The 26,795-nt window shown below is 49.5% G+C and overlaps 1 protein-coding gene across 3 annotated transcripts; it reads right to left on the reverse strand.

The window, feature by feature from the left end:
- Positions 1 to 1,601: 1,601 nt before the first annotated feature.
- Positions 1,602 to 26,728, reverse strand: LOC129012153 (uncharacterized). 3 transcript variants are annotated; one of them, XM_063651995.1, is made up of 5 exons: positions 10,355 to 10,540; positions 5,219 to 5,350; positions 3,888 to 3,945; positions 3,283 to 3,407; positions 2,267 to 2,560 (listed from the first exon to the last, which is right to left on the reverse strand). In XM_063651995.1, the coding sequence occupies exons 3-5, from the start codon at positions 3,891 to 3,893 to the stop codon at positions 2,302 to 2,304; spliced, it is 390 nt and encodes a 129-aa protein (XP_063508065.1). In that variant the 5' UTR covers positions 3,894 to 3,945; positions 5,219 to 5,350; positions 10,355 to 10,540; the 3' UTR covers positions 2,267 to 2,301. The 3 variants fall into 3 exon arrangements, 1 of the variants encoding a protein (XP_063508065.1); XR_008493571.2 differs by lacking the exon at positions 3,283 to 3,407 and having other exon boundaries at positions 1,602 to 2,560; XR_010123782.1 differs by lacking the exons at positions 3,283 to 3,407; positions 10,355 to 10,540 and adding an exon at positions 26,662 to 26,728.
- Between the last annotated feature and the right edge of the window lie 67 nt (positions 26,729 to 26,795).

The following is a 26,795-nucleotide window of genomic DNA, read 5'->3' on the forward strand; positions in this document are numbered from 1 at the left end:
TAAGACTTTGGCTTTTGGCCAGGCGCGGTGGCTCACACCTGTAATCCCAGCACTTAGGGAAGCCAAGGCGAGTGGATCACGAGGTCAGGATATTGAGACCATCCTGGCTAACATGGTGAAACCCCATCTCTACTAAAAATATTTTTAAAAATTAGCCGGGCGTGGTGGCGGGTGCCTGTAGTCCCAGCTACTCGGGAGGCTGAGGCAGGAGAATGGCGTGAACCCGGGAGGCGGAGCTTACAGTGAGCTGAGATCGCGCCACTGCACTACAGCCTGGACAACAGAGCGAGACTCCGTCTCAAAAAAAAAAAGAAAGAAAGAAAAAGAAAAAAAAAGACTTTAGCTTTTACTCTGGTGACATGGAGCAGCCATGCAGGGCTTTTCACAGAAGAGTGGCATGATCAGACCTACACTTTGGACTATCACTGTGACTGCAGTGTTGAGAATACTGCCAGGGAAATAGCTGTGATGGTGGCGGTGTTGGATTCTGGGTCCTGCATTTGAGAGTGAAGCTGTCAGTCTGGAAGGGTCCATAGCCCACCCGCAGTCACAAGGAGGCACTGAGGAGTCATCGTCGTTCCTTCTGGGTGCCCTTACTCCAACTTTCCAAGAGTAGTCACACGCAGGTTCTCATCTCCACCACAGCCCGGAGTTGATGAAGAACACACATTGTGGACCTCAGTTTACCAATGAGGAGGCTGAATCACAGATATTTAAGAGAGGTGAGGAGGGAAGATCAGGAGGTGTTTTCTGATGTGACCAGTATCCCTTTCAAGCGCCTCAGGGACTGCCGAGGTGATGGAAGTTGAGCTGACAGGCCCTGGACACTGTGAACAGCCCAGGGAAAGGGGAACTAGAACGTTAGAGTTTCAACAGGGGACCCTTTAGTGCCCTGGCCCTTAGCTTCCGCCAAGAGGGAGCAGGAAGGGAAGGAGAAGAAATCTCCACAGGAGATGTTTCCTCTCTCCTGACACCCTCCTGTTCTCCCAACTCCAGTCTGTCTCTCCAGATTTGCTGGGAATGTTCTCCATCTGGTCCGGGAGAAAGATTCCTGTGCCTTCTTTCAGACACAGGCCAAAGGTCACTGGGCAGCCTTGATCAACATCGGACAGACCTTGTGTGACAGCACTTGCCACCTCCCTCTGGGAAGGGGCAGGGTCTCAATCATGACTAATGAGTACACTGCCTCAGTTGCCACACTGGAGGGTAAATGACGAGGGCCATCCGTCCGCCTCCCTACCTGATAAGGTGGCTTCATGAGGACGGGTGCTGCCCGAGCCATGGCATTTAACATCCCCAGGCCTCCATTCCTTGGCTGTGATACCTCCCCCTGGAGCTGGTTGAGGAGGAAATGAGGAAATACAGGTAGGGCACAGAGAACAGTGCCAGCGTGCCAGGCTCTGTGGCTCATGCCTGTAATCCCAGCACTTTGGGTGGATCACGAGGTCAGAAGATCGAGACCGTTCTGGCTAACATGGTGAAACCCTGTCTCTACTAAAAATACAAAAAAATTAGCCAGACATGGTGGTGGGCACCTGTAGTCCCAGCTACTCAGGAGGCTGAGGCAGGAGAATCGCTTGAACCCATGAGGTGGAGGTTGCACCTCCATCATGCCACCGCACTCCAGTCTGGGTGACAGAGCAAGACTCCATCTCAAAAAAAAAAAAAAAGAACAGTGCCAGTGTGCCAATGGAGTGCCATGTCGGCTGTCATTCTGCGTCTCTCTGCCCCTTGCAACCCACATAGGGCCTGGCACAGTGTGGGAGCTTAAATGAACGAGGCTGGAGTCCCCAAGGTCTAGAGCCGCCTGCGAGTGCATTTCCTTAGGATGAACATCCCAATAATGAATCCATGTCACTACGTTCTAGGCTTCCACCTTCATGGCAGGCCACCTACAGGGGCCCAACGCCAGAATATTCTTCAGAACACGTGCTTGGGTGCAGAGGTTGCTGGGTATAGGGTTTGGGAGCAGAGGCTGACAAACATTGTCAGCCTGAAGCAGGAGAGAGAAGGAACCCTCTGGGCTTCACCAGGCTTCACTGGGAGCCTGAGAGCTGGGCCCTGTGGCCTCTGGGCTCATTTCCGCATCTGCCGTCCATATCCTGGCCCTCATCCATGGCCTGGGCCACTCTGGCAGCTGCCACAGCAACCCTAGAGAGGTACAAGTGATCCTATGAGGACAAAGTCCCTGGATGGTTCTCCAGGTGACTTTACCTGCAGGCAGCACTCAGCTAAATTCAGGAGTAAGAAGGCATTCATGCTCATAATTGTAATTAAGGCAGTATCTTTTCCTCTAGGCATTCAGGTAGTACAGGTTTGACAAGGATGTGGAAAATCACAGCCTATAGGCCCAATCCCACCATGGGGCCTGGGGTGCCTGGCAGGAAAGAAGTGGAGGACGGCTGGGAAGGGAGTCTGACTTCTGGCCAATTCCTTGAGAACAGCTGGGGTGCCAGGAGCAATGGAGGCAGGCTGTAGGCTCATTCCAAAGGCCAGTGCAAATAGGGAGCTTGTGTGGTCTGGAGACCTCCCAGTCCTCATCTCCGAAAGCCTGGATTCCCTGTGCAATCAGAATAAGGGAAGAGGTGAGCAGCAAGGGAGCGGGCGTGAGAGAGAAAACAGAGAGAGAGAATGAGAGAGGGATTGTGGCCAGGTTAGGATGGAGAGAGCTTAGGGGAAGGAGACACTGGTGGGAGGAGGGGTCAGAACTTTGCCCTTTCTCCTCCCTCACGTGGCCTGGAAGCCTCTTCCCCAGAAACCCATGTGGTCTCTCCCTACCTTCCTTCTGAAGGCAGTGAGGGAGGTCACATCCTCACAGAGACCTTCCCCGACCACTCTGTCCAGCTTTGCTCCCCCTCATTCCCTTCACCCTTACCCCCTTATCCTGCTGTAGTTTTCTTCTTGTCCCACCTGATCTATGGTTATTAACTGAGTGTGTATTATCTGCCTCCCCTCACTAGAGCAAAAGCCCCAGGAGGGCAGGGATTTGTGTGTGGTTCTGTTCATAACGGCATTCCCGGCACTGAGAATGGTGCCTGATGCACGGTGAGTACTCAGTCAATACAGGTTGAATGAATGAATTAGTCGAAGGAAGGTGGAGGGGCTGGGATTGGGCAGGTGAGCATCTCGGTGAACAGCCCCACAGGGAAGTGGGGATCCACTGTCTGAAGCCAATGGGCAGGTTGAAGGGGGAGACAGAAACCCAGAAACGGGGATCCACAAGGGGCCTCAGTGTGCCAGCAGAAAGAATGATCACCTCTCACCTCTAACCTTTGGCCTCACCCTGCTGGGGCAACAGCCCTGTCATCTCGCTGCCAGAGCCAGGGACAGGCCTTGGAGCCCCGGGAGGTGTGAGCCATCAGCAGCTGGTGCTGTGGGCGGTCGCTGCGGCGATGCTCACGGGGAACCTGGAAACCACACCACAGCTTGCAGGCCCGGGGCGTGAGTAATGAGAGTGCAGTCATGATAGCTGGCTTCGGCTGGCTTTTAATTATGTAATATTTGATACATACAAAAATACCCAGAATCAAGGGGCACCTACATAATAAAATAATAAGATGAACACCAGGGAAACTATTGGCTATCCCAGAGTTAACTACATTGTGATTTTTGTGTTTGTTATACCCTTGCTTTGTTTTTTAGCTAGTTTTATCACTAAACTTGCTTTCTGCCACTTCTTATAATGTGAGTACAACATGTAACCCTATACACCAGAGGTCTCCAAGCTTTTTGGCACCAAGGACCAGTTTCATGGAAGACAATTTTTCCATGGGTAGGGGGAGATGGGGGGATGGTTTTGGGCTGATTCAAGCATATTACATTTATTGTGCACTTTATTTCTATTCTTATTGCCTTATAATATATAACGAAATAATTATAAAACTCACCATCATGTAGAATCAGTGGGAGCCCTGAGCTTGTTTTCCTGCAACTAGATGGCCCCATCTGGGGGTGATGAGAGACAGGCATTAGATTCTCATAAGGAGTATGCAACCTAGATCCCTCACATGCACAGTTCACAGTAGGGTTTGTGCTCCTATGAGACTGTAATGCTGCCGCTGATCTGACAGGAGGCAGAGCTCAGGCAGTAATGTGAGCCATAGGGAGCAGTTGTAAATACAGGTGAAGTTTCGCTTGCTCACCCACCACTCACCTCCTGCTGTGTGGCCTGGTTCCTAATGGGCCACTAGCCAGTACCAGTCTGTGGTCCAGGGGTTGGGGACCCCTGCTATACACGATATCGTTTGGTTTCACTTGTTTTGAGCTTTCTAAAAATGGCGTTGTGTCCTCTTTTCTCTGGTGTGTAATATTCCATGGCATGACTGTGCTACACTTGAATTATCCAACCTCCAGGTTTATCAGACCTCGAGCCTTCAGGTTTGCTTTAATGGACAAGGTTATTATTTATAAAATCTGCATTAGGCCACGCACAGTGGCTCACACCTGTAATTCCAGCACTTTGGGAGGTGAAGGAATTTGAGACCAGCCTGACCAACATGGAGAAACCCAGTCTACTAAAAATACAAAATTAGCCGGGCAAGGTGGCGCATGCCTGAAATCCCAGCTACTTGGGAAGCTGAGGCAGGAGAATCACTTGAACCCAGGAGGTGGAAGTTATGGTGAGCCAAGATTGCGCCATTGCATCCCAGCCTGGGCAACAAGAGCAAGACTCTGTCTTTAAAAAAAAAAAAAAAAAGCTGCATCAGTGCCATTGTCTTGAGCAGGGTTTCTGAGGATGGATTCAGGATGGCTCTGTGCCCTTCCTCCTTGGAGTTCCCTGAGGGCCCCCTAACTTTCTTCCAAAGGGCCACTTCCAACTGCCTGGAACCATGATTCCCATTGTAGGGACAAAGCAGTGGGAAACTTGCTGGGCAACTCCACTATAGGCACCAAAGCTGGTGCTTCTAATTTACCATTTGTTGCCATCTGAGAGGGACAGCCAGATGGAGGAGGCTGGTTGGCTGCTCAGGGAGGGCCCTGGGTAGCATGAGTCAGGTGTAGAAACCATGGTCTGAAGTTTCAGCTTTGCAAGTCTAGAAATATGTCAGTGTTCCAGGGTGCTCTGCCTAGTCCCACTAATGAAGCCCACCAGAGACCACTGTTTCAATCCCAGGCCAACTCTCATTTGCAGTAGAAGCCAACCCCCAGTATCTCATAATCAGGAGACCCCACTCCTAGTGTCAGGAAGCATGCAAAGCCGAAATCATCCTTAACTTACCTGGTGGGCACAAACTCAGAATCAGAGAGGGGAAGGTATCAAGAAGGTGGTCATCAGCCCTGGAAAAGCTCAGAAGGCCATCTCGGTCTGTTGTGGGAAGTTAGGGACCCCTAATGGAGGGACCGGCTGGAGCTGTGGCAGAGGAACATAAATTGTGATGATTTCATGGACATTTATCAGTTCCCAAAATTAATACTTTTATAATTTCTTATGCCTGTCTTTACTGCAATCTCTGACCATAAATTGTGAAGATTTCATGGACATTTATCAGTTCCCAAATAATACTCTTATAATTTCTTATGCCTGTCTTTAATCTCTTAATCCTGTTATCTTCGTAAGCTGAGAATGTACTTCACCTCAGGACCACTATTGTATAAATTGATTGTAAAACATGTGTGTTTGGACAATATGAAATCAGTGCACCTTGAAAAAGAACAGAATAACAGCGATTTTCAGGGAACAAGGGAAGATAACCATAAGGTCTGACTGCCTGCGGGGTCGGGCAGAATACAGCCATATTTTTCTTCTTGCAGAGAGCCTATAAACAGACGTACACATAGGCGAGATATCGCTGAATTCTTTTCCCAGCAAGGAATATTAATAATTAATACCCTTTGGAAGGAATGCATTCCTGGGGGGAGGTCTATAAATGGCCGCTCTGGGAGTGTCTGTTTTATGCAGTTGAGATAAGAACTGAAATACGCCCTGGTCTCCTGCAGTACCCTCAGGCTTATTAGGTTGAGGAAAAGATCCCGCCCTGGTAAATTTGAGGTCAGACCAGTTCTCTGCTCTCGAACACTGTTTTCTGTTGTTTAAGATGTTTATCAAGACAATATGTGCACAGCTGAACATAGACCCTCATCAGTAATTCTAATTTTGCCCTTTGCCTTGTGATCTTTGCTTTGCCCTTTGCCTTGTGATCTTTATTGCCCTTTAAAGCATGTGATCTTTGTGACCTACTCCCTGTTCATACACCCCCTTCCCTTTTAAAGTCCTTAATAAAAACCTGCTGGTTTTGAGGCTCAGGTGGACATCACAGACCTACTGATATGTGATGTCACCCCCGGAGGCCCAGCTGTAAAACTCCTCTCTTTGTACTCTTTATTTCTCAGACCGGCCGACACTTAGGGAAAATAGAAAGAACCTACGTTGAAATATTGGGGGCTGGTTCCCCTGATATCAGTCCCGCTGTTGAACCCACTTCTCCAGGGTTCAGAATATCCACATGTCCAAAGCCTATCTCCCCCTGCCCAGAATGAGGCTGGACCAGCTTTGTGAATTTTAACTTCTCATCTCCGTACATGCCAACCTTGCACAGGCTTTAGACACCATAACAATTAAGCTGATTTTGGTTTGAGCCTGTAAAATAGGAACCTTTGTGTAATAGGAAGGGGTTTTTTGTTGTTGTTGTTGTTATGTTTTTTACTTTAGAGACAGGGTCTCACTATGTTGGCCAGGGTGGTCTCAAACTCCTGACCTCAAGCGACCTCCCACCTCAGCCTTCCAGAGTGCTGGGATTACAGGCATGAGCCACCATGCCTAGCATTTTTTTTTTTTTTTTGACGGAGTCTTGCTCTGTTGCCAGGCTGGAGCGCAGTGACACAATCTCGGCTCACTGCAACAACCTCTGCCTCTGCAGTTCAAGCGATTCTCCTGCCTCAGCCTCCCAAGTAGCTGGGATTACAGGCACATGCCACCGCGCCTGGCTCATTTTTTGTTTTTTTGTTTTTGAGACGGAGTCTTGTTCTGTCACCCAGGCTGGCGTGCAGTGGCCCGATCTCGGCTCACTGCAAGCTCCGCCTCCCAGGTTCACACCATTCTCCCGCCTCAGCCTCCCGGGTAGCTGGGACTACAGGCGCCCGCCACCACGCCCAGCCAATTTTTTCTATTTTTAATACAGACGGGCTTTCACCGTGTTAGCCAGGATGATCTCAATCTCCTGACCTTGTGATCTGCCTGCCTCGGCCTCCCAAAGTGCTGGGATTACAGGCGTGAGCCACCACGCCTGGCCATTTTTTGTATTTTTAGTAGAGACAGGGCTTCACCATGTTGGCCAGGATGATCTTGAACTCCAGACCTCATGATCTGCCCGCCTCAGCCTCCCAAAGTGCTGGGATTATAGGCGTGAGCCACCGTGCCTGCCCGTTTTTTTTCTTTCTTTCTTTGTTTTTTTTAGAGACAGGGTCTTGCTTTGTGTCTCTTGGGCTGGCATGCAGTGGCACCATCATAGCTCACTGCAGCCTTGAACTCCTGGGCTCAACCAATGCTCCTGCTTAAACCTCCCAAGTAGCGCCACCATGTCCAGCTAACTTTTTTTAATTTTGTAGAGATGGGGGTCCCGCTTTGTTGCCTAGGCTGGTCTCAAGCTCCTAGGCTTGAGTGATCCACCCACTTTGGCCTCCCAAAGTGCTGGCAGTACAGGCATGAGCTGTCTTGCCCTGCCTTTAATAGGAATCTTCATGAGTGTTTTCCTCAAACTCAGAGTTCTGGGGACACTTCCCTGTTACCCTGTACCCCGCCTCTCCTATATTCTCCAAAAAAGGCATAGAGTGGGTTTGTGATAAAATGCCCACCTATATCTGTAAATGAACATCAAAGTAAAGATGGGAAACTATTCAGATACGGGGGAGAAAGGTGTATCTGCCAACAGGGAGGAGACTGACTGTTCCTCAGCATGAGGTTACACTGATTTCTGAGTTTCCTAGCAGACCAGGCACAGAAGAAAACACGTGGAATGGTTTTATTTATTTAATTTTTTTTTAGATGGAGTCTTGCTCTGTCACCCAGGTTGGAGTGCAGCGGCTTGATCTCAGCTCACTGCAACCTCCGCCTCTTGGGTTCCAGCAATTCTCTCTGCCTGCCTCAGCCTCCCAAGTAGCTGGGATTACAGGAATCTGCTACCATTCCCAGCTAATGTTTGTAGCTAATGCCCTGGCTAATGTTGGCCAGGCTGGTCTTGAACTCCTGACCTCAGGTGATCTGCCCACCTTGGCCTCCCAAAGTGCCGGGATTACAGGTGTGAGCCACCACGCCTGGCAAAATGGTTTGATTTAAATGATGTTGTTGATTCACATATCAGGAGTTAGTTTGTTTTGTTTTTTTGTGCTTTTTTTTTTTTTTTTTTTGAGATAAAGTCTTGCTCTGTCGCCCAGGCTGGAATGCAGTGGCACAATCTTGGCTCATTGCAACTTCTGCCTCCTGGGTTCAAGTGATCCTCCTGCCTCACCTTCCCAAGTAGCTGAGATTACTAGCATATGCCACCATGCCTGCCTAATTTTTGTATTTTTAGTAGAGATAGGATTTCACCATGTTGGCCAGTCTGGTCTCGAACTCCCGACCTCAAGTGATCTGCCCACCTCAGCCTCCCAAAGTGCTGGGATTACAGGTGTGAGCCACCACGCCCAGCTGACATCAGGAGTTTTAAAGAGAAATCACGAACTAGATGGCCACAAGGAACCTGGTTGTTCCTGGGGAGTTGTATCAGCAAACAGGTTTGAAGTTTGCACTTCAGACACGTTACTATGAAAAAAAGAAACTAATTCTCATTTTGTGTGAAGGAGCCTGATAGACACAGGATCTGCTTCAGTGAGGAATTGTGAGTGATCTTCCCCTGCACAAGGCCGATAGGGTGCAAGGTTTCCATAGTTCAATTCAACAAATGTTTATTGAGTACCTACTATATGCCAGACACAGTGTTAGGCCTTAGTGATACAATATTGTGTAGGGTATGGTCCCATCCCTCAAGGAACTCACAGTCTAGTGGGGGAAAGAAGTGAACAACAGCTCTGCAGCTGGACCCAGAGGAATGCCAGGAATTAACTGTGGTGGGTGCTCCAGTAAGTCTTCCTGGAGGATGTTACCCCCAAGCCAAGCCTTGAAAAAAGATCTCAGGTCCAGTCTGCTTGCCAACCCTCACCGTCTAACAAAGTGGTCCTGGGTTTTCAAAACTCTTGCACTCAAAATAGGGTCACAGTGTTCAGACATATGCAGTCCCAGATCACCCCCGACCATCAGATGAGAAAAACCCAACAATCTGGTCTGCTTTCCTGCAGCAAAGCACTTGGTGGTCAGAAGGGTTGGAGGTGAAGGCTTATGGGATCTGCTGGAAAGCTGGTGAGGCATACAGACACTTCTGATTGTTTCCTTTCTCCCAAATCCAATGCTAAAGGTACTAAAACCATGCTGACGGCATTAACTGTTCCTTGGGGACTGGTAGGGCATTCCATTCCTCCCCACATTTGGGAGTCCAAACTGGGGTGGAGGGGTAAGAAGTAAAAGGTCTGGGTCAAGTGCTGCCCATCAACTTGTTCATGATCAGGTACCCTTCAGTTTCCTTATTTGTAAGAGGAGAGTGCTAGTCGAGGAGGTCCTGGGCTCTGGTCGGTGATTCTGTCCTGTCAAAGTGAGAGTGGCTGGAATGGGATTGGTATATGGGTGCTCCCATCCAGCTGAGGTTCCTTTCTGAGCTCTCAGGCAGCAAATTAAAAAATAATAATAATAATTACCAGGTGAGATGGCTCACACCTGTAGTCCCAAGCACTTTGGGAGGCCGAGGCGGGCGGATCACCTGAGGTCAGGAGTTCGAGACCAGCCTGGCCAACATGATGAAACCCGTCTCTATTAAAAATACAAAAATTAGCCGGGCATGGTGGTGGGCACTTGTAATCCCAGCTACTCAGGAGGCTGAGGCAGAAGAATCGCTTAAACCCGGGAAGCAGAGATTGCAGTGAACCAAGATCACTCCACTGCACTCCACCCTGGGTGACAGAGTGAGACTCCGTCTCAAAAAAATAAAAAATGAAAAATAAAAATAAAACGAATAATAATAATAAGGCATCTGAAAAAACTCTTGAAGTTAGGAAACCTGGATTTGATTTTCATCTCTGTAACTGACCTGCCGTGTGACCTTGTGAAAGGTGCGTCCCCTCTCTGGGGGTGTCAGTGGACTAATTCCCGGGTTAGCGTGGGGGGAGATGATCACTGGCATTTAACAGTAAGGTGGGGCTTCAGAAGTCCATCTACTGCGAAGCAAGAGAAAACTCCACAGAATACATGACTGAAACGAGTGGGAAGCCAGATGTGTCAGGGACGTAGGGAGGGGAAGATGAAGGTCCCAGCAAAATCCCGGGAACATACCTGTCAAAGGGTCAGCGAGAAAACCAGTCCCTTGGCTTGTTGAAAGGAACACTTGATTCTTTGTCAGAAAGCAGCCTTGCGCTTCTAAGGGGTCTGCTGTCTGAGAGAAGCCTTCGAGGCTCGCAGACCTGGGGAAGAACTCAACCTGCCTTCAGCCCACGGGGACTGGGGCCGGCGCGGCTTTCTGGAGTCGAAAGGAACGAGCCGACCACGCGCGGCGGCAGCAGCCAATGAGGGAGCCTCCTGATGAGGTCATGCAGTTCCTGGGCGCTTCATTGGCGGATCCTTCGCGGGGCCGCGGCGGGGGCCGCAGGGCGGAGCGAGGCGGGGCGAGGCGGGGCGGAGGCGGTGCCTGCCAGAGCCCGGACCTAAGACCGCGGTTCGATTCCCCTTCCTTCCTCCCAGCGCTTATTTCCCCTGAGCGCGATGGGTCAGGCCCTTCTTAAGAGAGCAGTGAAAATACCCAGAAAAAAGAGCTCGTACTCACTCCAGAGACTGGGTTTACTTATTTTGGGGGAGCCCTCATTTTCTTTGGTAAAAGTGGAGGGTTTAGTTTTGTTTCAATCCAGGCCAAATGCACTATTAACTCTAACCATTTAGCAACACTGAGAGAATGTCCATTGGTAGCCTTTTATTTGCCCATTGTGGTCCTCTAAGCCACTGTGTGGGGAGTACCGAACACCAGCTTTGTCCACAGATGCGGAAACAGATCCAGGCGACTTACCCAGGGTTATGTGGCCATTCAGTGGGACAGTGGGGGAACAGAGAACTAAGCTCTTGGTCCCTGGCTGCATGCCCAGGGGACCCACTCTCATGACCCTGGGTCACAGCCCAAGGCTCCCCACAAGGAAAGGCAGTCAAGTCAACCTTGCTGCTTCCTGTTGCAAGCTTTTGATACATCAGTTTCATTTTCAAAATACTGCCCAGAGTAGTCTATGGTCAGCAGAAAGATGCTGACAGCACTGTCTATTCTAGGAAGTTATTTTCGAATGAACTACAGTGTGAGGGACAGTTGGAATGTCCCTGATGCTGAAGGAGCCTGGCAGCTATTACGCTCGTCCTCAGCCCACAGGACTTCCTTTTTAAGAGGTATCTAGGAACTTGTGTAACGCCTCTGTTTTGTTGCAGTCTAAGGGTGCTGATCCTTTGCTCAGAGGGAAACAGAGTTTTAAGTGATGTGTACAGAACACTCTTCTAAGGATGAGACCCTGGCACTTGGCCTGGGCCCTCAAATATGCATTGAATGACTGATACAGCCTGGATGCCTGTTATCAGACTCAGAGATTGTGTGGGCCAGGGAAGGCAGGCAGCAGAGAGAGTGCGGTGAGGCCAGGCACGGTGGCTCACACCTGTAATCCCAGTACTCTGGGAGGCCGAGGTGGGCAGATCACTTGAGCTCAGGAGTTCAAGACTAGCCTGGGCAACATGACAAAACCCTGTCTCTATTTTTATTTAGAAAGAAAGAAAGAGCGAGAGAAAGAGAGAAAGAAAGAGAGAGAGAGAGAAAGAAAGAAAAAGAAAGAAAGAAAGAAAGAGAGAGAGAAAGAAAGAAAGAGAAAGAAAGAAAGAAAAGAGCAGAGTTAGATGGCCTCACTCGTGGGAGGATGCCATCTGTCATCTGGGATCTTTATCTCCTTTCCTGTATTTGAGGAATCCCCCACCAGAGACACTGAAAATGCCAGGCACTCACTGTGCCAGACTCCCTTGTGGCTACAGTGAGGGATGGGGAACCTCAACCCTGCCAGGCAGATGCCACTCAGAAAGCAGGTGCAGGAGCGTGGGCAGCCTCAGCCTGATTCGGAGGCATCCCAGGTGGCAGCTGCTCTGGCAGGCCATGTGAGTGGGGCTGGGGTGCACTTGGGAATCTGTGCCAAGCAGTGGTGGCAACGCTTTTCCTCCCTGCCAGACCAGTCCTGAGGAGGATGTCCAGCCTCCCAGCCTGGGTCCCTTCCTCCCAGAATGTGTGCACCTGATGTGATGAATTCCACTTCTACCTAAATCAGCCAGAGCTGGTTTTTGTGGTTTGTAGCAGAGAACTGGACTGCTGGAGGAGGCTTCCTGTAGGAGGGACAGGCACTGGCTAGGCAAGAAAGGTTGGGTGCCCAGGTAGAGAAAATGGCACCAGGCTAAGGGTGGGGAGGAGATGGAGGATGGAGAGACATCGTGGTACCATTTTCCTTCAGACCAAGTCACAAGTTTCAGAGTTGTGTGGAAGGAAGCAAGTCACATTGCTGGGCCGGGTATCCTCCAGCCTCTCACAGGAGTTATAAAGGGTCCCAGGAGTCGTGATCGGGCTGGAGGGGTTTCCTGCAGGTCTGCTTTTTCCCCTTTGCTTCTTCCTTCCTTCCTTCTTTTTTTTCTTCAGACAGAGTCTTGCTCTTATCACCCAGGCTAGAGTGCAATGCCGGGATCTCAGCTCACTGCAACCTCAGCCTCCTAGGTTCAAGCGATTCTCCTGCCTCAGCTTCCTGAGTAGCTGGGATTACAGGTGCCTGCCACCACAACTGACTAATTTTTATATTTTTAGAAACAGAGTTTCACCATGTTGGGCAGGCTGGTCTCAAACTTGTGACCTCAGACAATCCACCCGCCTCGGCCTCCCAAAGTGCTGGGATCTGAGCCTTTTACTCAAGAAACTGGGGCTTTTCTTCTGCGGTGGGAAGAGAGGTTAGGTTTAAGAGAGGCGATCAGGCTCCTGGTAGCCTTTTACTAGGCGGGCTTCTCTGATTTTATTAGGAATCCTCAGGGTGCTCCCCAAAAGGTAAGTCCTTCACCTAAAGTACGATTTTAACTAGGGGTGAAGACTTTCTTTTTAGAATGAAAGATGAGGTTTAAAATGCCCCTTTCCCCAGCCCCAACGCAGCCCTTGCATTTCCTCCTTTGATGGGCGAACTCACTCCAGCGGGGCTGGCCCTTTGCCGCTCTGTGTTCGTTGACATGGGTGTTGGGAGGACGCCATTCCCTGAGCCACCCTTTCCCACGTGGGGAAACTCTGGTGGTGCTGGGGGCCTGGGGATGAGCTGCCTTCTTTGGAGCAGAGTTTGAGAGAGCAAGGAGGGCTCAAGAGCCTGGGGATGGAGGTAAGGTAGGGAAAGCCTCCAGAAGGCGGGCAGGGGCTGGCATCCCGGACCGGCGCTTCCCACCCCTCTTCTCAGGCCTCCTCCCCAGCAAAGGCTGTCGCCTTTCCCCCATGGGCAGTAGGAGCTCTCTAAACCTCAGACCTCCACAGACCTGCCTCAGATGGACCCCGAAGAAAGGAGGAAGCCAGCTCTCAGGGACTTAGCTGCGGGTCCACCGTCTCCTCCCTACCCCAGGCTCAAACCATGAATGCCGCACAGCGCTGTGTGCCTGTCCATGAGGACGCGCCCAGCAGGCATCTGCCGGCACAGCGGGCTTTCAGAGCACAGTCAGGACAGAAACTGGGGAGGACATAGCTCTCCGACAGCACTTGCCATTCTGGGTGAACAACCCAGCGCCCCGCCCCTGCTGCCTTTGCGGACCATTCACTCTGGGCGTCAGCTTCTCCCTGATCCCTTCCTGGTGGACTTAGAGTCCCAGGTGCCACGGTTTGTGCCTCGGCGCTCCTTGCATTCCCCCAGGACGCCCATCACCCGTGGGCTGAGCCTCAGCAGGCCCTCAACAGGCACCCGTCAGTTCACTCGTCCATTCAGTGACCCCCCAAAGGAGGGAGAAGGAACATCCCTGCCGAACGCCACCACCCTCTGCCCCAGGCTCACCTCCTCCGCAGGAGGAAGGACTGGTTGGGGTTTCCAGCTTTTCCTTTCATCATTTTGTCTTACACTTTGTGCCATTCCTGTCATGAGCACCCACAGTTCCTCTTCTGGCAGAGGTATTTGGGTATTCATTTGCTTCTCCAAACAGACTACGAGTCTCAGAAAGGCCAGGCCTGGGTCCTGGTCATGTCACCATCTCCCACATCATCCGGCGCGTCGTTGGCAGGTCACATGGTTTTTGAATGAAGGCGCAGTCATAGAGTGGAGCTGTCACGCTGAGAGGCCGCCCACCCTTACGACACTCGGGAAGTGTGTTGGAATGTGTGATTTTAAAAAAAGTTGTCTGAGAGATAGATCCCATAGAATGCGGTTCCCAATTTAAAGCATAGAATTCGGAAGTTAGTAGTATATTTACAGACATGTGCAACCATCACTACAATCCACTTAGGAGCACTTTTTTCTAAATGCTCCCCAAAAAGAGACTCCATGCCCATTAACAATCACTCCCTATTTCCCCTCATGATAATATATATATATATACACACACATTATACATATATATATATTCATCCACAGTTCCTGATTCATAACTCCCAAAGCCCTCCCCTGGTAAAGTAAACGGAATATCTCTTTGACCTTCTCCTACCCTCCTTTTACCTGCCACAGAGGGTCCTGCCTCACACCCTGGAGAAAAGAATGCTACACAGAGAGGGAAAAAAGAATCGGAACAGGTGGCCGGGCGCAGTGGCTCACACCTGCAATCCCAGCCACTTTGGGAGGCTAAGGCAGGCGGATCACGAGGTCAGGAGATCAAAACCAGCCTGGCTAACACGGTGAAACCCCGTCTCTACTAAAACATACAAAAAAAATTAGCCCGGCGTGGTGGTGGGCGCCTGTAGTCCCAGCTACTCGGGAGGCTGAGGCAGGAGAATGGCATGAACCCTGGAGGCAGAGCTTGCAGTGAGCCGAGATCGCACCACTGCACTCCAGCCTGGGCGACAGAGTGAGACTCCGTCTCAGAAGAAAAAAAAAAAAAAAAAAAACCCAAGAGGATTGGGCTGGAGCGCTCTAGACAGCTGACCACAAGGAGGTTTCCGGAGGCAGGTGCACCTGCGGGGGGCATGAAAGCTCCATACCCCTTCCCACGTGCCTCACCCTATGCATCTCTTCATCTGTATCTTTGCAATATCTTTTATAATAAACTGGTAAACCTAAGTTTTCCCTCGAGTTCGGTGAGCAGCTCTGGCAAATTAATTCAACCCAAAGAGGGGGTTGTGAGACCCCCCAGCTTAAAGCTGGTTGGTCAGAATTTCCAGAGGCCTGGACTTGTGACTGGTGTCTGCAGGAAGATGCAGTCTTAGGGACTGAGCCCTCTACCTGTGGGAACTGACCCTAGCTCCACACAGGTAGTATCAGACCCAGCTGGTGCCTATTGCTTGTTGGTAGGGAAACCGCCCCCCTTGGTCAGAGAAGTCTGTGTTGATTGTTGTGGCATGAAAACAAAACAAATACAGGTTTGAGTTTTTCCAAAACATCCCCTACCCGCCAGCCCTAGGATTTTCTGTCTCCATGGATTTACCTGTTCCCGCCATTTCACATACATGGAATCATACAACATGAGGTCTTTTATAACTGACTTCTTTGACTTAACACAATGTTTTCAAGGTTCCTCCATGTGGTAGCCTGTACCAGCACTTCATCCAACTTTATGGCCAATAATATTCCATTGCGTGGGTGCCACATCCACTCATCCACTCATCAGTAGATGGGCATCGGCCTGATTCCACTCTTTGGCTATTGGGAGTGATGCTGCTATGTGCATTTTTGTAGGAGTTTTTGTGTAGACGTACATTTCCATTTCACTTAGGTGTAGAAGTAGGAGCAGAATTACTAGGTCATACTGGTAACTCTATGTTTAACCTTTTGAAGAACTAGCAAACCGTTTTCTAAAACAGCTGCATCATTTTACATCTCACCACCAATGTATGAGGTTTCCATTTCTCCCCATCCTCCACATCTCCCTTTTGTTTCTTTTTCATATCTGTCATTTCGAGGTTAGCCATCCCAGTGTATGCGAAGCGGCATTTCACTGTGGTTTTGATTTGCATTTCTTTGATGACTAATGACGTTGAGCAACTTTTCAGGTGCTTATTGGCCATTTGTCCATCTTTGAAGAATTCTGATTCTTTGCTTATTTTTAAATTGGGTTACTTGGTTTTTTTTTTTTTTTCTTCTATTATTGAGTTGTAAGAATTATTTATGGCTGGGTGTGGTGGCTCACACCTGTAATCCCAGCACTTTGGGAGGCTGAGGTGGGCGGATCATCTGAGGTCAGGAGTTCAAGACCAGCCTGGCCAACATGGTGAAAACCCGTCTCTACTAAAAATACAAAAAATTAGCCAGGCGTGATGGCAGGCACCTGTAATCCCAGCTACATGGGAGGCTGAGGCAGGAGAATTGCTTGAACCCAGGAGGCAGAGGTTGCAGTGAGCCGAGATTGCACCACTGCACTCCAGCCTGGGTGTGACAGAGCAAGACTCCATCTCAAAAAAAAAAAAAAAGTTATTTATATATTCTAGATACATATATATTATCAGATATATAATTTGCAAGTATTTCTTCCATTCTATGCATTATCTTTTCACTGTATTGACAGTGTTCCTTGAGGGACAAATTTTTTTTCTTTTTTTTTTTTTTGAGATGGAATCTCGCCCTGTTGCCCAGGCTAAAGTGCCATGGCACGATTTTGACTCACTGCAGCCACCGCCTTCCTGGTTCAAGCAATTCTCCTGCCTCAGCCTCCTGAGTAGCTGGGATTACAGGCATCTGCCACCATGTCCAGCTAATTTTTGTATTATGAGTAGAGATGGGGTTTCACCATTTTGGCCAGGCTAGTCTTGAACTCCTGACCTCAAATGATCTGCCCGCTTCAGCCTCCCAAAGTGCTGGGATTACAGGCATGAGCTACTGTGCCTGGCTGCAAATGTTTTTGATGAAGTTCAATTTATCTAATTTGTTCTTTTGTCACCTGTGTTTTGGGTGGTGTACTTAAGAAACCATTGCCTAATCTGAGGTCGTGAAGATTTATAGCTATGTATTATTCTAATAATTTTGCAGCTCTAGCTCTTCGGATGAGGTCTGTGATCCATTTTGAATTAATTTTTTGTATATGGTATGAGGTGGGGGTTCAAATTTACTCTTTTTTTTGAGATGGCGTCTTGCTCTGTTGCCCAGGCTGGAGTGCAGTGGCACAGTCTCAGCTGACTGCAAGCTCCGCCTCCCAGGTTCATGCCATTCTCCTGCCTCAGCCTCCCCAGTAGCTGGGACTACAGGCACCCACCACCACACCCGGCTAATTTTTTAAATTTTTTTTAGTAGAGACAGGGATTCACCGTGTTAGCCAGGATGGTCTTGATCTCCTGACCTCGTGATCCACCCACCTCAGCCTCCCAAAGTGCTGGGATTACAGGCGTGAGCCACTGCACCTGGCCCAAATTTACTCTTTTACATGTGGATATCTGGTTGTTCCAGCACCATTTATTGAAAAGACGATTCTTTCCCTTATTGAATAATGTTGGCGCTCTTGTCAAAAACCAATTGACCATAACTGTATGAGTTTATTTCTGAACCTGAATTTTATTCTATTGACTTATATGACTACCCTTATGTCAGTATCACACTGTCTTGATTGTTGTAGTTTTGCAGTAACTTTTGGAATTGGAAAATGTGAGGTCTTAGTTTTGTTCTTCTTTTATAAGATTGTTTTGATTTGGGGGGCTCCCTTTTATTTCCATATTAAAATTCAGATCTGTCAATGTCTGCGAAAAGAGCAGGGATTTTGATTGGGCTTGTGTTTGAATCTGTAGATCCATTTGAGGACTACTGCCATTTTAAGACTATGAAGTCTTGGCCGGGTGCAGCGGCTCACACCTGTAATCCCAGCACTTTGGGAGGCCGAGGCAGGCGGATCATGAGGTCAGGAGATCAAGACCATCCTGGCTAACACGGTGAAACCCCGTCTCTACTAAGAAAAATACAAAAAAATTAGCCGGATGTGGTGGCGGGTGCCTGTAGTCCCAACTACTCAGGAGGCTGAGGCAGGAGAATGGGGTGAACCCAGGAGGCGGAGCTTGCAGTGAGCTGAGATTGCACCACTGCACTCCAGCCTGGGCGACAGAGCGAGACTCCTTCCTGAGGTGGAAAGTGGGGAGGGACGGGAAAGGCCCTGAGGCTTTATCCTCCCAGCACTGGGGCACCACACAGGGGGTTGCAGTGGGAATGATCAGATTGGAATTTTTATTTATTTTTCAGATTTAAATTTTTAGAGGGTCATTGAGGTGATCCAACCTCTAAAATCCCTGATCACGGTCTAACACAGAAGCCCCGGCCCCCACTCTGGGAATCCAGGCCCAGGAACGCCTTTGGGGTGGCTTGTTGTTCTCCTCTGCAGTCAGATCAGGGGCCCCAGTATAGAAACCACAGGCCAAGCTACTTCCATTTACTTAGCAGCAGGGGAGTTTCCTTGGCTCCCAGAGGCACCCTGGGCTGGCCCTTGGGCCTTCTCTGAGATGGAGACCCTGGATGCCAGGGCACACGGGGGCATTTCTGGGCTGACGGGCTCTGAACTTGTGCCTGGGAAGGGGAAGTTTTCCCACAAGCCTTCTCTCTTCCTCTCCAAAATCTCAGAAAGCTACAGAGCCACCTTCTGACAAGGAAGGAGAGCTTGGTCAGCAGGGCCCAGCTGCTAGGGCGAAGGCGTGCCCAGCTGTGAGGGCGGAGGGGTGCCCTGTGAGGGCGGAGGGGTGCCCAGCTATGAGGGTGGAGGGGTGCCCTGTGAGGGTGGAGGAGTGCCCAGCTGTGAGGGCAGAGGGGTGCCCAGCTGTGAGGGCGGAGGGGTGCCCACCTGTGAGGGCGGAGGGGTGCCCAGCTGTGAGGGCAGAGGGGTGCCCAGCGCAGGCAAGTTCACCTTCATGACTAGCATTTGCACAGTGTGAGGGGTGCTGCTGAGCAGACAGAATCAGCTGAGACACCTACCCCTCCGTCAAGAAGCTGGGTTCTAGATCACCATACTCCTCCTGTGGGGCCTGTTTATTTGGGGTGTCTGTGTGCAAGGCTAGGAATGACGTCTCTGTCTTTCTCTAAGAAAGATTTCTAAATTAAAAAAGAAAGCCAAATACCACAATATGTCCAGGGTTGAGCCATCTCTGAGGGTCTTTTCTGCAGAATACAAGTAAGTCACTCTACAGTTATGAGGCTCAGTTTTCTTGCTTGCAAAATATTTTTCAACCAGAAAGTATCTGTGTAAGAGTGCCTGGACACCCCATGTTCCCTGGCGGCACCCCATCTCCGGCAGCAGCCAACTGTGCAATGTCCCCAGGAAACATCCACCTTCTAAAGGGCAGTCATCAGGGAACAGAGTTTTGTGTGGTTGAAGTTGTTCTTCAAGTACCTTTGGAATGAAAACTATAAAATGGTATCACGATGCATGAGTTGGCCAGTTATTCTTCCCGACTCCTGAAAGTAGTTCAAGTGTGGTCTTTAGTTATTCAACACAGAAGCAGCATGATATGTTTATCTGTTCGAACAGAGGTTTTGATTTCACAGATGAAAGAGAAAGGCTTGTTACTTCACATGCGGACTGCGAGATGTAGACTGGCTTGCCCCGATGGAAGACTTCTCAGAGAACATATATGGCCCCTAATCATAGTGGGCACATCATCGCTTGAAAGTAAAGTGCGCTGGGCCGGTGGTAACCCCAGCACTTTGTGAGGCCGAGGTGGGCGGATCACCTGAGGTCAGCAGCTCGAGACCAGCCTGGCCAACATGGCAAAACCCCATCTCTACTAAAAATACAATAGCCAGGTGTCGTGGCGCATGCCTGTAATCCCAGCTACTCAGGAGGCTGAGGCAGGAGAACTGCTTCAACCCGGGAGGAAGAGGCTGCAGTGAGCTGAGATCGCACCACTGCACTCCAGCCTGGGTGCTGGGCGACAGAGCGAGACTCCGTCTCAAATAAATACATAAATAAATAAATAAATAGAAGGTAAGGTGCGCCATTGATTGGGAGACAATATGCAGGCTTTGACTGAGGCAGGGACTTGTGTTCTTTCTAGCTGTGAAGGGGACAGGCCGTGTGCTCCAGCATCAACAGACTAATGAAGTCAACACAAACTTACTGCAGTTTCCATGCCTTTCTTCCTCCAGGACGGAAATTAATACCCGGCCTCTACTGAGCCCCTTTTCAAACTTTATCTCAGAAGAAAACCTTCACTTTTAGATGTCACGCCTTAACAGAATATGGCCAATTATTCCTTTACCATGCATCACCACAGAGCAACACCCAGCCCAGCGCGGGTGAAGGAGGGGTCAGAAACACAAAGCCAGTCTGAAATATTTAACTCTTTCCACTTTACCCTAGGGCACCAAGATGTTCTGAATGCTTTCAGTATTTTGGAAAGCTCTGCGCTTCCATTTTTCTTCTCTTGGATTTGATCGAACTCAATTCCATAAGCCTTTATTATGCAGCTACCAAGTGTTTGGGATGGCGCTGACCTCCCCTGTCCGCCACCAAAGGAAACAAAAGTGGAGGAAAATGTCCCTGTCCTGGAGTTTGGGATCTGCTGGAAGACAAATGTCTTGTTAAAAAGCCAGACAAGGGGCCGGGCGCGGTGGCTCACACCTGTAATCCCAACACTTTGGGAGGCCGAGACGGGTGGATCACCTGAGGTCAGGAGTTTGAGATCAATTTGGCCAACATGGTGAAACCCCGTCTCTACTAAAAATAAAAATAAAATAAAAATAAAAATAAAAATTAGCCAGTCGTGGTGGCGGGTGCCTGTAATCCCAGCTACTTGGGAGCCTGAGGCACGAGAATCTCTTGAACCCGGGAGGCAGAGGTTGCAGTGAACCGAGAATATGCCATTGCACTCCAGCCTGGGTGACAAGAGTGAAACTCATCTCGAAAAAAAAAAAAAAAAAATGAGGCAGACAAGGAACAGGCTCTGGGGGAGCAGCCACTGATTTTGCTTCTGCCCAGCGTCCAGTCTCCTAGCCTCGGTTTCTGCTCCCACTTTGCTTTGGAGAAATGACCTCAAACTAGCACATGATAAGTACCCGTCAAGGAGGAGGATGCGCTGCCTTCCTCTAGCCAAGGCTGAGCATGTGACCCAGCCAGGCAGTTAGAACCCTTCCTCCCTGATATTTCAGTCTAGCCTGGAGAGACCTAGGGATGAAGGAAAAAGAAACTCAAACTTACACACACTCACTCACACGCTTCCCTGCCCACTCACGCTGGATTAGATGTATTCAGCACTGAGGACCAGATGAAACATCCATTTACTTTCCTTTCCCAGGCCCCAAGGGCAACCCAGGCCCTGCCCCTTCCGAGCCTGGGCTTTGTGCCTTCGGTCATTTTCCTCTCCCACTTCCTGTTGTCCATTCCCTTTTTGCTTAAGTTACTCAGTTAACTTTTTGCTTAAGTTACTTAAGTTAGTCTTTGTTGCTTTTGAACAAAGAACCTGAGGGAGACATCTGGTAAATGATTTTTATACCAATTGGACTTGGAAAAGATTTGGGAGACTAAGAGAACTGTCCAGAGCCCAGACCCAGGCGGAGAAATGCTGGCCCTGGGGCGGAGAGCACAGAGAACAGAAGCAGTACTGCTCCCAGTGTGTAGAGCACAGAAACCTATCTTTGTTGTCTTGGTTGGTTGAACAGAGATCTTAACATCTCCTTTTTTTTTTCTTTCCAGGGTCTTGCTTTCTTACTTAGGCAGGAGTGTGCAGTGGTGTGATCATGGCTCACTGCAGCCTCAACCTCCTGGGCTCAAGTTATCCTCCCACTTTAGCCTCCCAAGAAGCTGAGCCTGTAAGTGTGTGCCACCACACCTGGCTAATTTTTGTGTTTTTTGTAGAGACGGAGTTTCGCCGTGTCGCTCAGGCTTTAATATCTCTTTGAAATGGTTTGGGTGTTTGTCCCCTCCAAACCTCATGTTGAAATGTAATCCCCAGTGTGGGAGGTGGGGGACTAGAGGGAGATGTGTAGGTCATAGGGAGGATCCCTCATGAATAGCTTGGTGCCACCCCTTGGTGATGAGCGACTCTCACTGTTAGTTCATGTGACAGCTGGTTGTTTAAAAGAGCCTGGCGCCTCCTCTCCCTCTTTCTCCTCTGCCTCCCTCTCCATGTGACACACCTACTCCCCCTTCGTCTTCTGCTGCGAGTTTTTTTTTTTTTTGAGACAGAGTCTCACTGTGTCGCCCGGGCTGAAGAGCAATGGTGTGATCTCGGCTCACTGCAACCTCCACCTCCCGGGTTCAAGTGATTCTCGTGCCTCAGCCTCCCGAGTAGCTGGGATTACAGTCACCCACCACCATGCCGGGCTAATTTTTGTAATTTTAGTACAGTTGGAGTTTCACCATATTGCCCAGGCTGGTCTCAAACTCCTGACCTCAGGTTATCCACCCACCTCGGCCTCCCAAAGTGCTGGCATTACAGGCATGAGCCACAGCGCCCAGTGTCTGCTGTGATTATAAGTTTCCTGAGATCCTCATCAGAAGCTGAGCAGACTTCATGTACAGCTTGCACAACTATGAGCCAAATAAACCTCTTTTCTATATAAATTACCCAGCTTCAGTATTCCTTTACAGCAACACAAAATGGACTAACATACCCTTCCTTGCTCTTCACTGATGTTTAATAACTCACTGCTCAGGGTGGGCCTGTGGAAAAATTCAGTTTCACAGATCACTCATTCTGCCAGGCCCACGCGCCCCAAAGGCCTGATGGATGGCAGGAGTGAGCACACACAGCCCTTCAAACTGAACTTTGTACAACCTGCCCTCTCACCCTGCAGATCACCTGGGTTAAATTTTTTTTTTTTTTTTGAGACAGAGTCTTGCTCTGTCACCCAGGCTGGAGTGCAGTGGCTCGATCTCGGCTCACTGCAACCTCCACCTCCTGGGTTCAAGCAATTCTCTGCCTCTCTCTGTAATCCCTGAGTAACTGGGATTACAAGCACCTGCCACCATAGCTGGCTAATTTTTTTTGTATTTTTAGTAGAGACAGGATTTCACCATCTTGGCCAGGCTGGTCTTGAACTCCTGACCTCGTGATCCACTTGCCTCAGCCTCCCAAAGTGCTGGGATTACAGGTGTGAGCCACCGTGCCCGGCCATCTGGGTTAAAATTTTAATCCTTGGGCAGCCTCCTCTCACCCTTCAGTGTGCTTAGAGTGCACTGTCTCCTTTATGAGTTGTTTAGGGAATGTTTCCAGCCTGAGTGGAATCATGGCAGGCGAATCTGCGGCGTGAGGCTCTGACTGTGGCTCTGCTCCTCTCCTCCAGGTTATGCAACCAAGGATGGGCTGCTATTTGCTGGTGGGACTAGGCTTGTACTTAGGTTGTACTTTTTTTGAGAGACAGGGTCTCGCTCTGTCACCCAGGCTGGAGTGCTGTGGCGCGAACTTGGCTCACTGCAACCTCTGCCTCCCAGGTTCAAGCGATTCCCCTGCCTCAGCCTCCCGAGGATCTGGGATTGTAGCTGCGTGCCACCGTGCCAGGCTGATTTTTGTATTTTTAGTAGAGACGGGGTTTCACCATGTTGGCCAAGCTGCTCTCAAACTCCTGAGCTCAAGTGATCCACCCGCCTTGGCCTCCCAAAGTGCTGGGATTACAGGCATGAGCCACCACACCCAGCCTATGCTGTCCTTTAAAAAATCATTATGAAATATTTCATACATGCAAAAGGGCATAAGGATACTATCATGAACACCTGCATGCTACCTCTATGCTGAAGAAATCAAGCATTAGAAATGCAGTCGGCGGGCCGGGCGCGGGGGCTCACGCCTGTAATCCCAGCACTTTGGGAGGCCGAGGCGGGCGGATCACAAGGTCAGGAGTTCGAGACAAGCGTGGCCAACATGGTGAAACCCCATCTCTACTAAAAATAGAAAAATTAGCTGGGCGTGGTGGTGCACATCTGTAATCCCAGCTGCTCGGGAGGCTGAGGCAGGAGAATCGCTTCAACCCAGGAGGCGGAGGTTGCAGTCAGCTGAGATTGCGCCACTGCACTCCAGCCTGAGCGACAAAGTGAGACTGTTTCTCAAAAAAAAAAAAAAAGAAAGAAAAGAAAAGAAAAGAAATGCAGATGGCGCTCCTGTGTGAATCCCTGTTTAAAGAGCCTCACACTATTAACTGGAGCTTTGCAGAACTTGCTCATATGCTTAGGGTCAACAGCAATTCAAGGTGGGCCAAGATTAAACATGGCTTCCATGTCTGATCAGATAAGACACCGGAGAGTTGCTAGGTTTTTAAAATTGCTAGCAATTACTATCCCTATCACCATGCTTTTTTTTTTAATTAAATTAAATTAATTTATTTATTTTTTGAGACAGAGTCTTGCTCTGTCGCCCAGGCTGGAGAGCAGTGGCTCGATCTCGGCTCACTGCAAGCTCTGCCTCCTGGGTTCACACCATTCTCCTGCCTCAGCCTCCCGAGTAGCTGGGACTACAGGCGCCCGCCACCTATGCCCGGCTAATTTTTTTTGTATTTTTAGTAGAGACGGGGTTTCACCATGTTAGCCAGGATAGTCTCGATCTCCTGACCTCGTGATCCACCCATCTCAGCCCCGCAAAGTGCTGGGATTACAGGCGTGAGCCACCGCGCCCAGCATCACCATGCTTTTCTGCATCCAAAATAGGTCACCTGCAGCAACGTGGGAAGCCTTGTACATTGAGCTGAGGATTTTTTCAGTCTACTGCGCCTCCTTCTCATCCTAATAATAACCACACTGTAGAGGTTGGGGGAGCTCTTGAGGCCCAAATTGTGAAGTACTGCCCAGGCCTTCGCCTTCCCCTCTGCCCACATCTCATGCAGGGCCACCATGCCTGACGTCTGCAACTCATGCTGGTGCTTCCTGTTCTAGGCTGCCTTTCAAAGCTTTGTTGCGTACAACCGGCTTTACACCCTCCCTCAGTCTTGGCAGCCTATTAATAACTACTATGATTTTGGAGCATCCCAACTGTATAGACACTTTCTATAGACTCTACAGTATAAAGAATTACCCCAGAGAATGTTCCAGTCTTCTGCAGCCTTAGGAACTGTTATAGAGAAAAACTGACTGAAGGATAACATTAACCCTGTTTTACAGATAAGGACACTGAGGACCAGAGAGGTTTGATGCTCTAATGATTGGCACTCAGGGAGCACTGAGAGGTGGGAGCAGACCTGCTGAGCAGGTGGGACTTTGAGGCAGAGGCTTCCCCTGGGTCTTCCTTCCACCACAGGCTGCTTCTGGCTTCTGGCCAGGCTGGTCTATCTACTATTTTGGTTGTTTTTTAGCCAGTTGTGCTTGAACCAATGGAGGGACCCAGGGTGACCTTAATCTGTGTTTCCTGTGAGTTTTTAAATTTTATTTATTTATTTATTTTTTTAGATGGAGTCTTGATCTGTTACCCAGGTTGGAGTGCAGTGGCATGATCTCGGCTCACTGCAACCTCTGCCTCCCAGGTTCAAGTGAGTCTCCTGCCTCAGCCTTCCGAATAGCTGGGATTACAGGTGTCCACCACCACGCCCGGCTAATTTTTGTATTTTTAATAGAGACGGGGTTTCACCATGTTGGCCAGGCTGGTCTCGAACTCCTGACCTCAGGCGATCCGCTCGCCTCAGCCTCCTAAAGTGCTGGGATTACAGGTGTGAGCCACGGCGCCCGACCTTAATTTTTTTTTCTGAGACAGGGTCTCACTTTGTCGCCCAGGCTGGAGTGCAGTCACGTGATCTCGGCTCATTGCAATCTCCGCCTCCCGGGTTCAAGCGATTCTCCTGCCTTAGTCTCCTGAGCAGCTGGGATTACGGGTGCCCGCCACAACACCCAGCTAATTTTTGTATTTTTAGTACAGACAAGGTTTCACCATGTTGGTCAGGCTGGTCTCGAGCTCCTGACCTCAAGTGATCTGCCCATCTTGGCCTCCCAAAGTGCTGGGATTACAGGTGTGTGCCACCATACCCAGCCACTTGTGAGCTCTTGATGCACACCTCAGCACCAGTTAGAGCCTCAAACAGCCACAAAGACACAAACTGGGAAGGACTGACTGGTGGTTTGGCTCAGCTGTACCATCTGGGATGATAATACAAGTCTGATAGAATCAACACTGATATTTACTAAAACACCCAGGGGTGCTTTATATATATTATTTTTACAAAAATGAGATTCTTGACTCAATCTGACTATGTGGCTCACCATCCTTTGCCACACCCTGCAGAGAAAGTCCACACGCAGATGGGGCAGCAGCCAGCCAGAGCTATCCCTGTGGTGATCAGTGGTCCAAGGCTAGCCCCTTCCCTCACACCTCTACACGGCAGCTTAGTCCACTGCCTTTGATGGCCTCTGTTTACCCTGGGGATTACTTCTCTGTCTTATAAATAGCCAAACATTTGCCCTGGTTAGCTGGTAATCCGTGGGGCCAACTCTGAGATGTCAGCATTACACCCACCTGAGTTTAAGCTCAGCATAGGACACACACAGCATAGGTGACCAAAGTTAAAGAAACACAAAATGGGCCGGACGAAGTGGCTCACCTGTATTACCAGCAATTTGGGAGGCTGAGGCAGAAGGATCACTTGAGCCCAGGAGTTCGAGATCAGCCTGGAAAACATGATGAGACTTTGTCTCTACAAAAAAATAAAATATGAAAAATTAGCCAGGTGTGTTG

This window comes from Pongo pygmaeus, chromosome 15 (genome assembly GCF_028885625.2).
Source record: "Pongo pygmaeus isolate AG05252 chromosome 15, NHGRI_mPonPyg2-v2.0_pri, whole genome shotgun sequence".
In the NCBI taxonomy this organism is placed as follows: domain Eukaryota; kingdom Metazoa; phylum Chordata; class Mammalia; order Primates; family Hominidae; genus Pongo; species Pongo pygmaeus.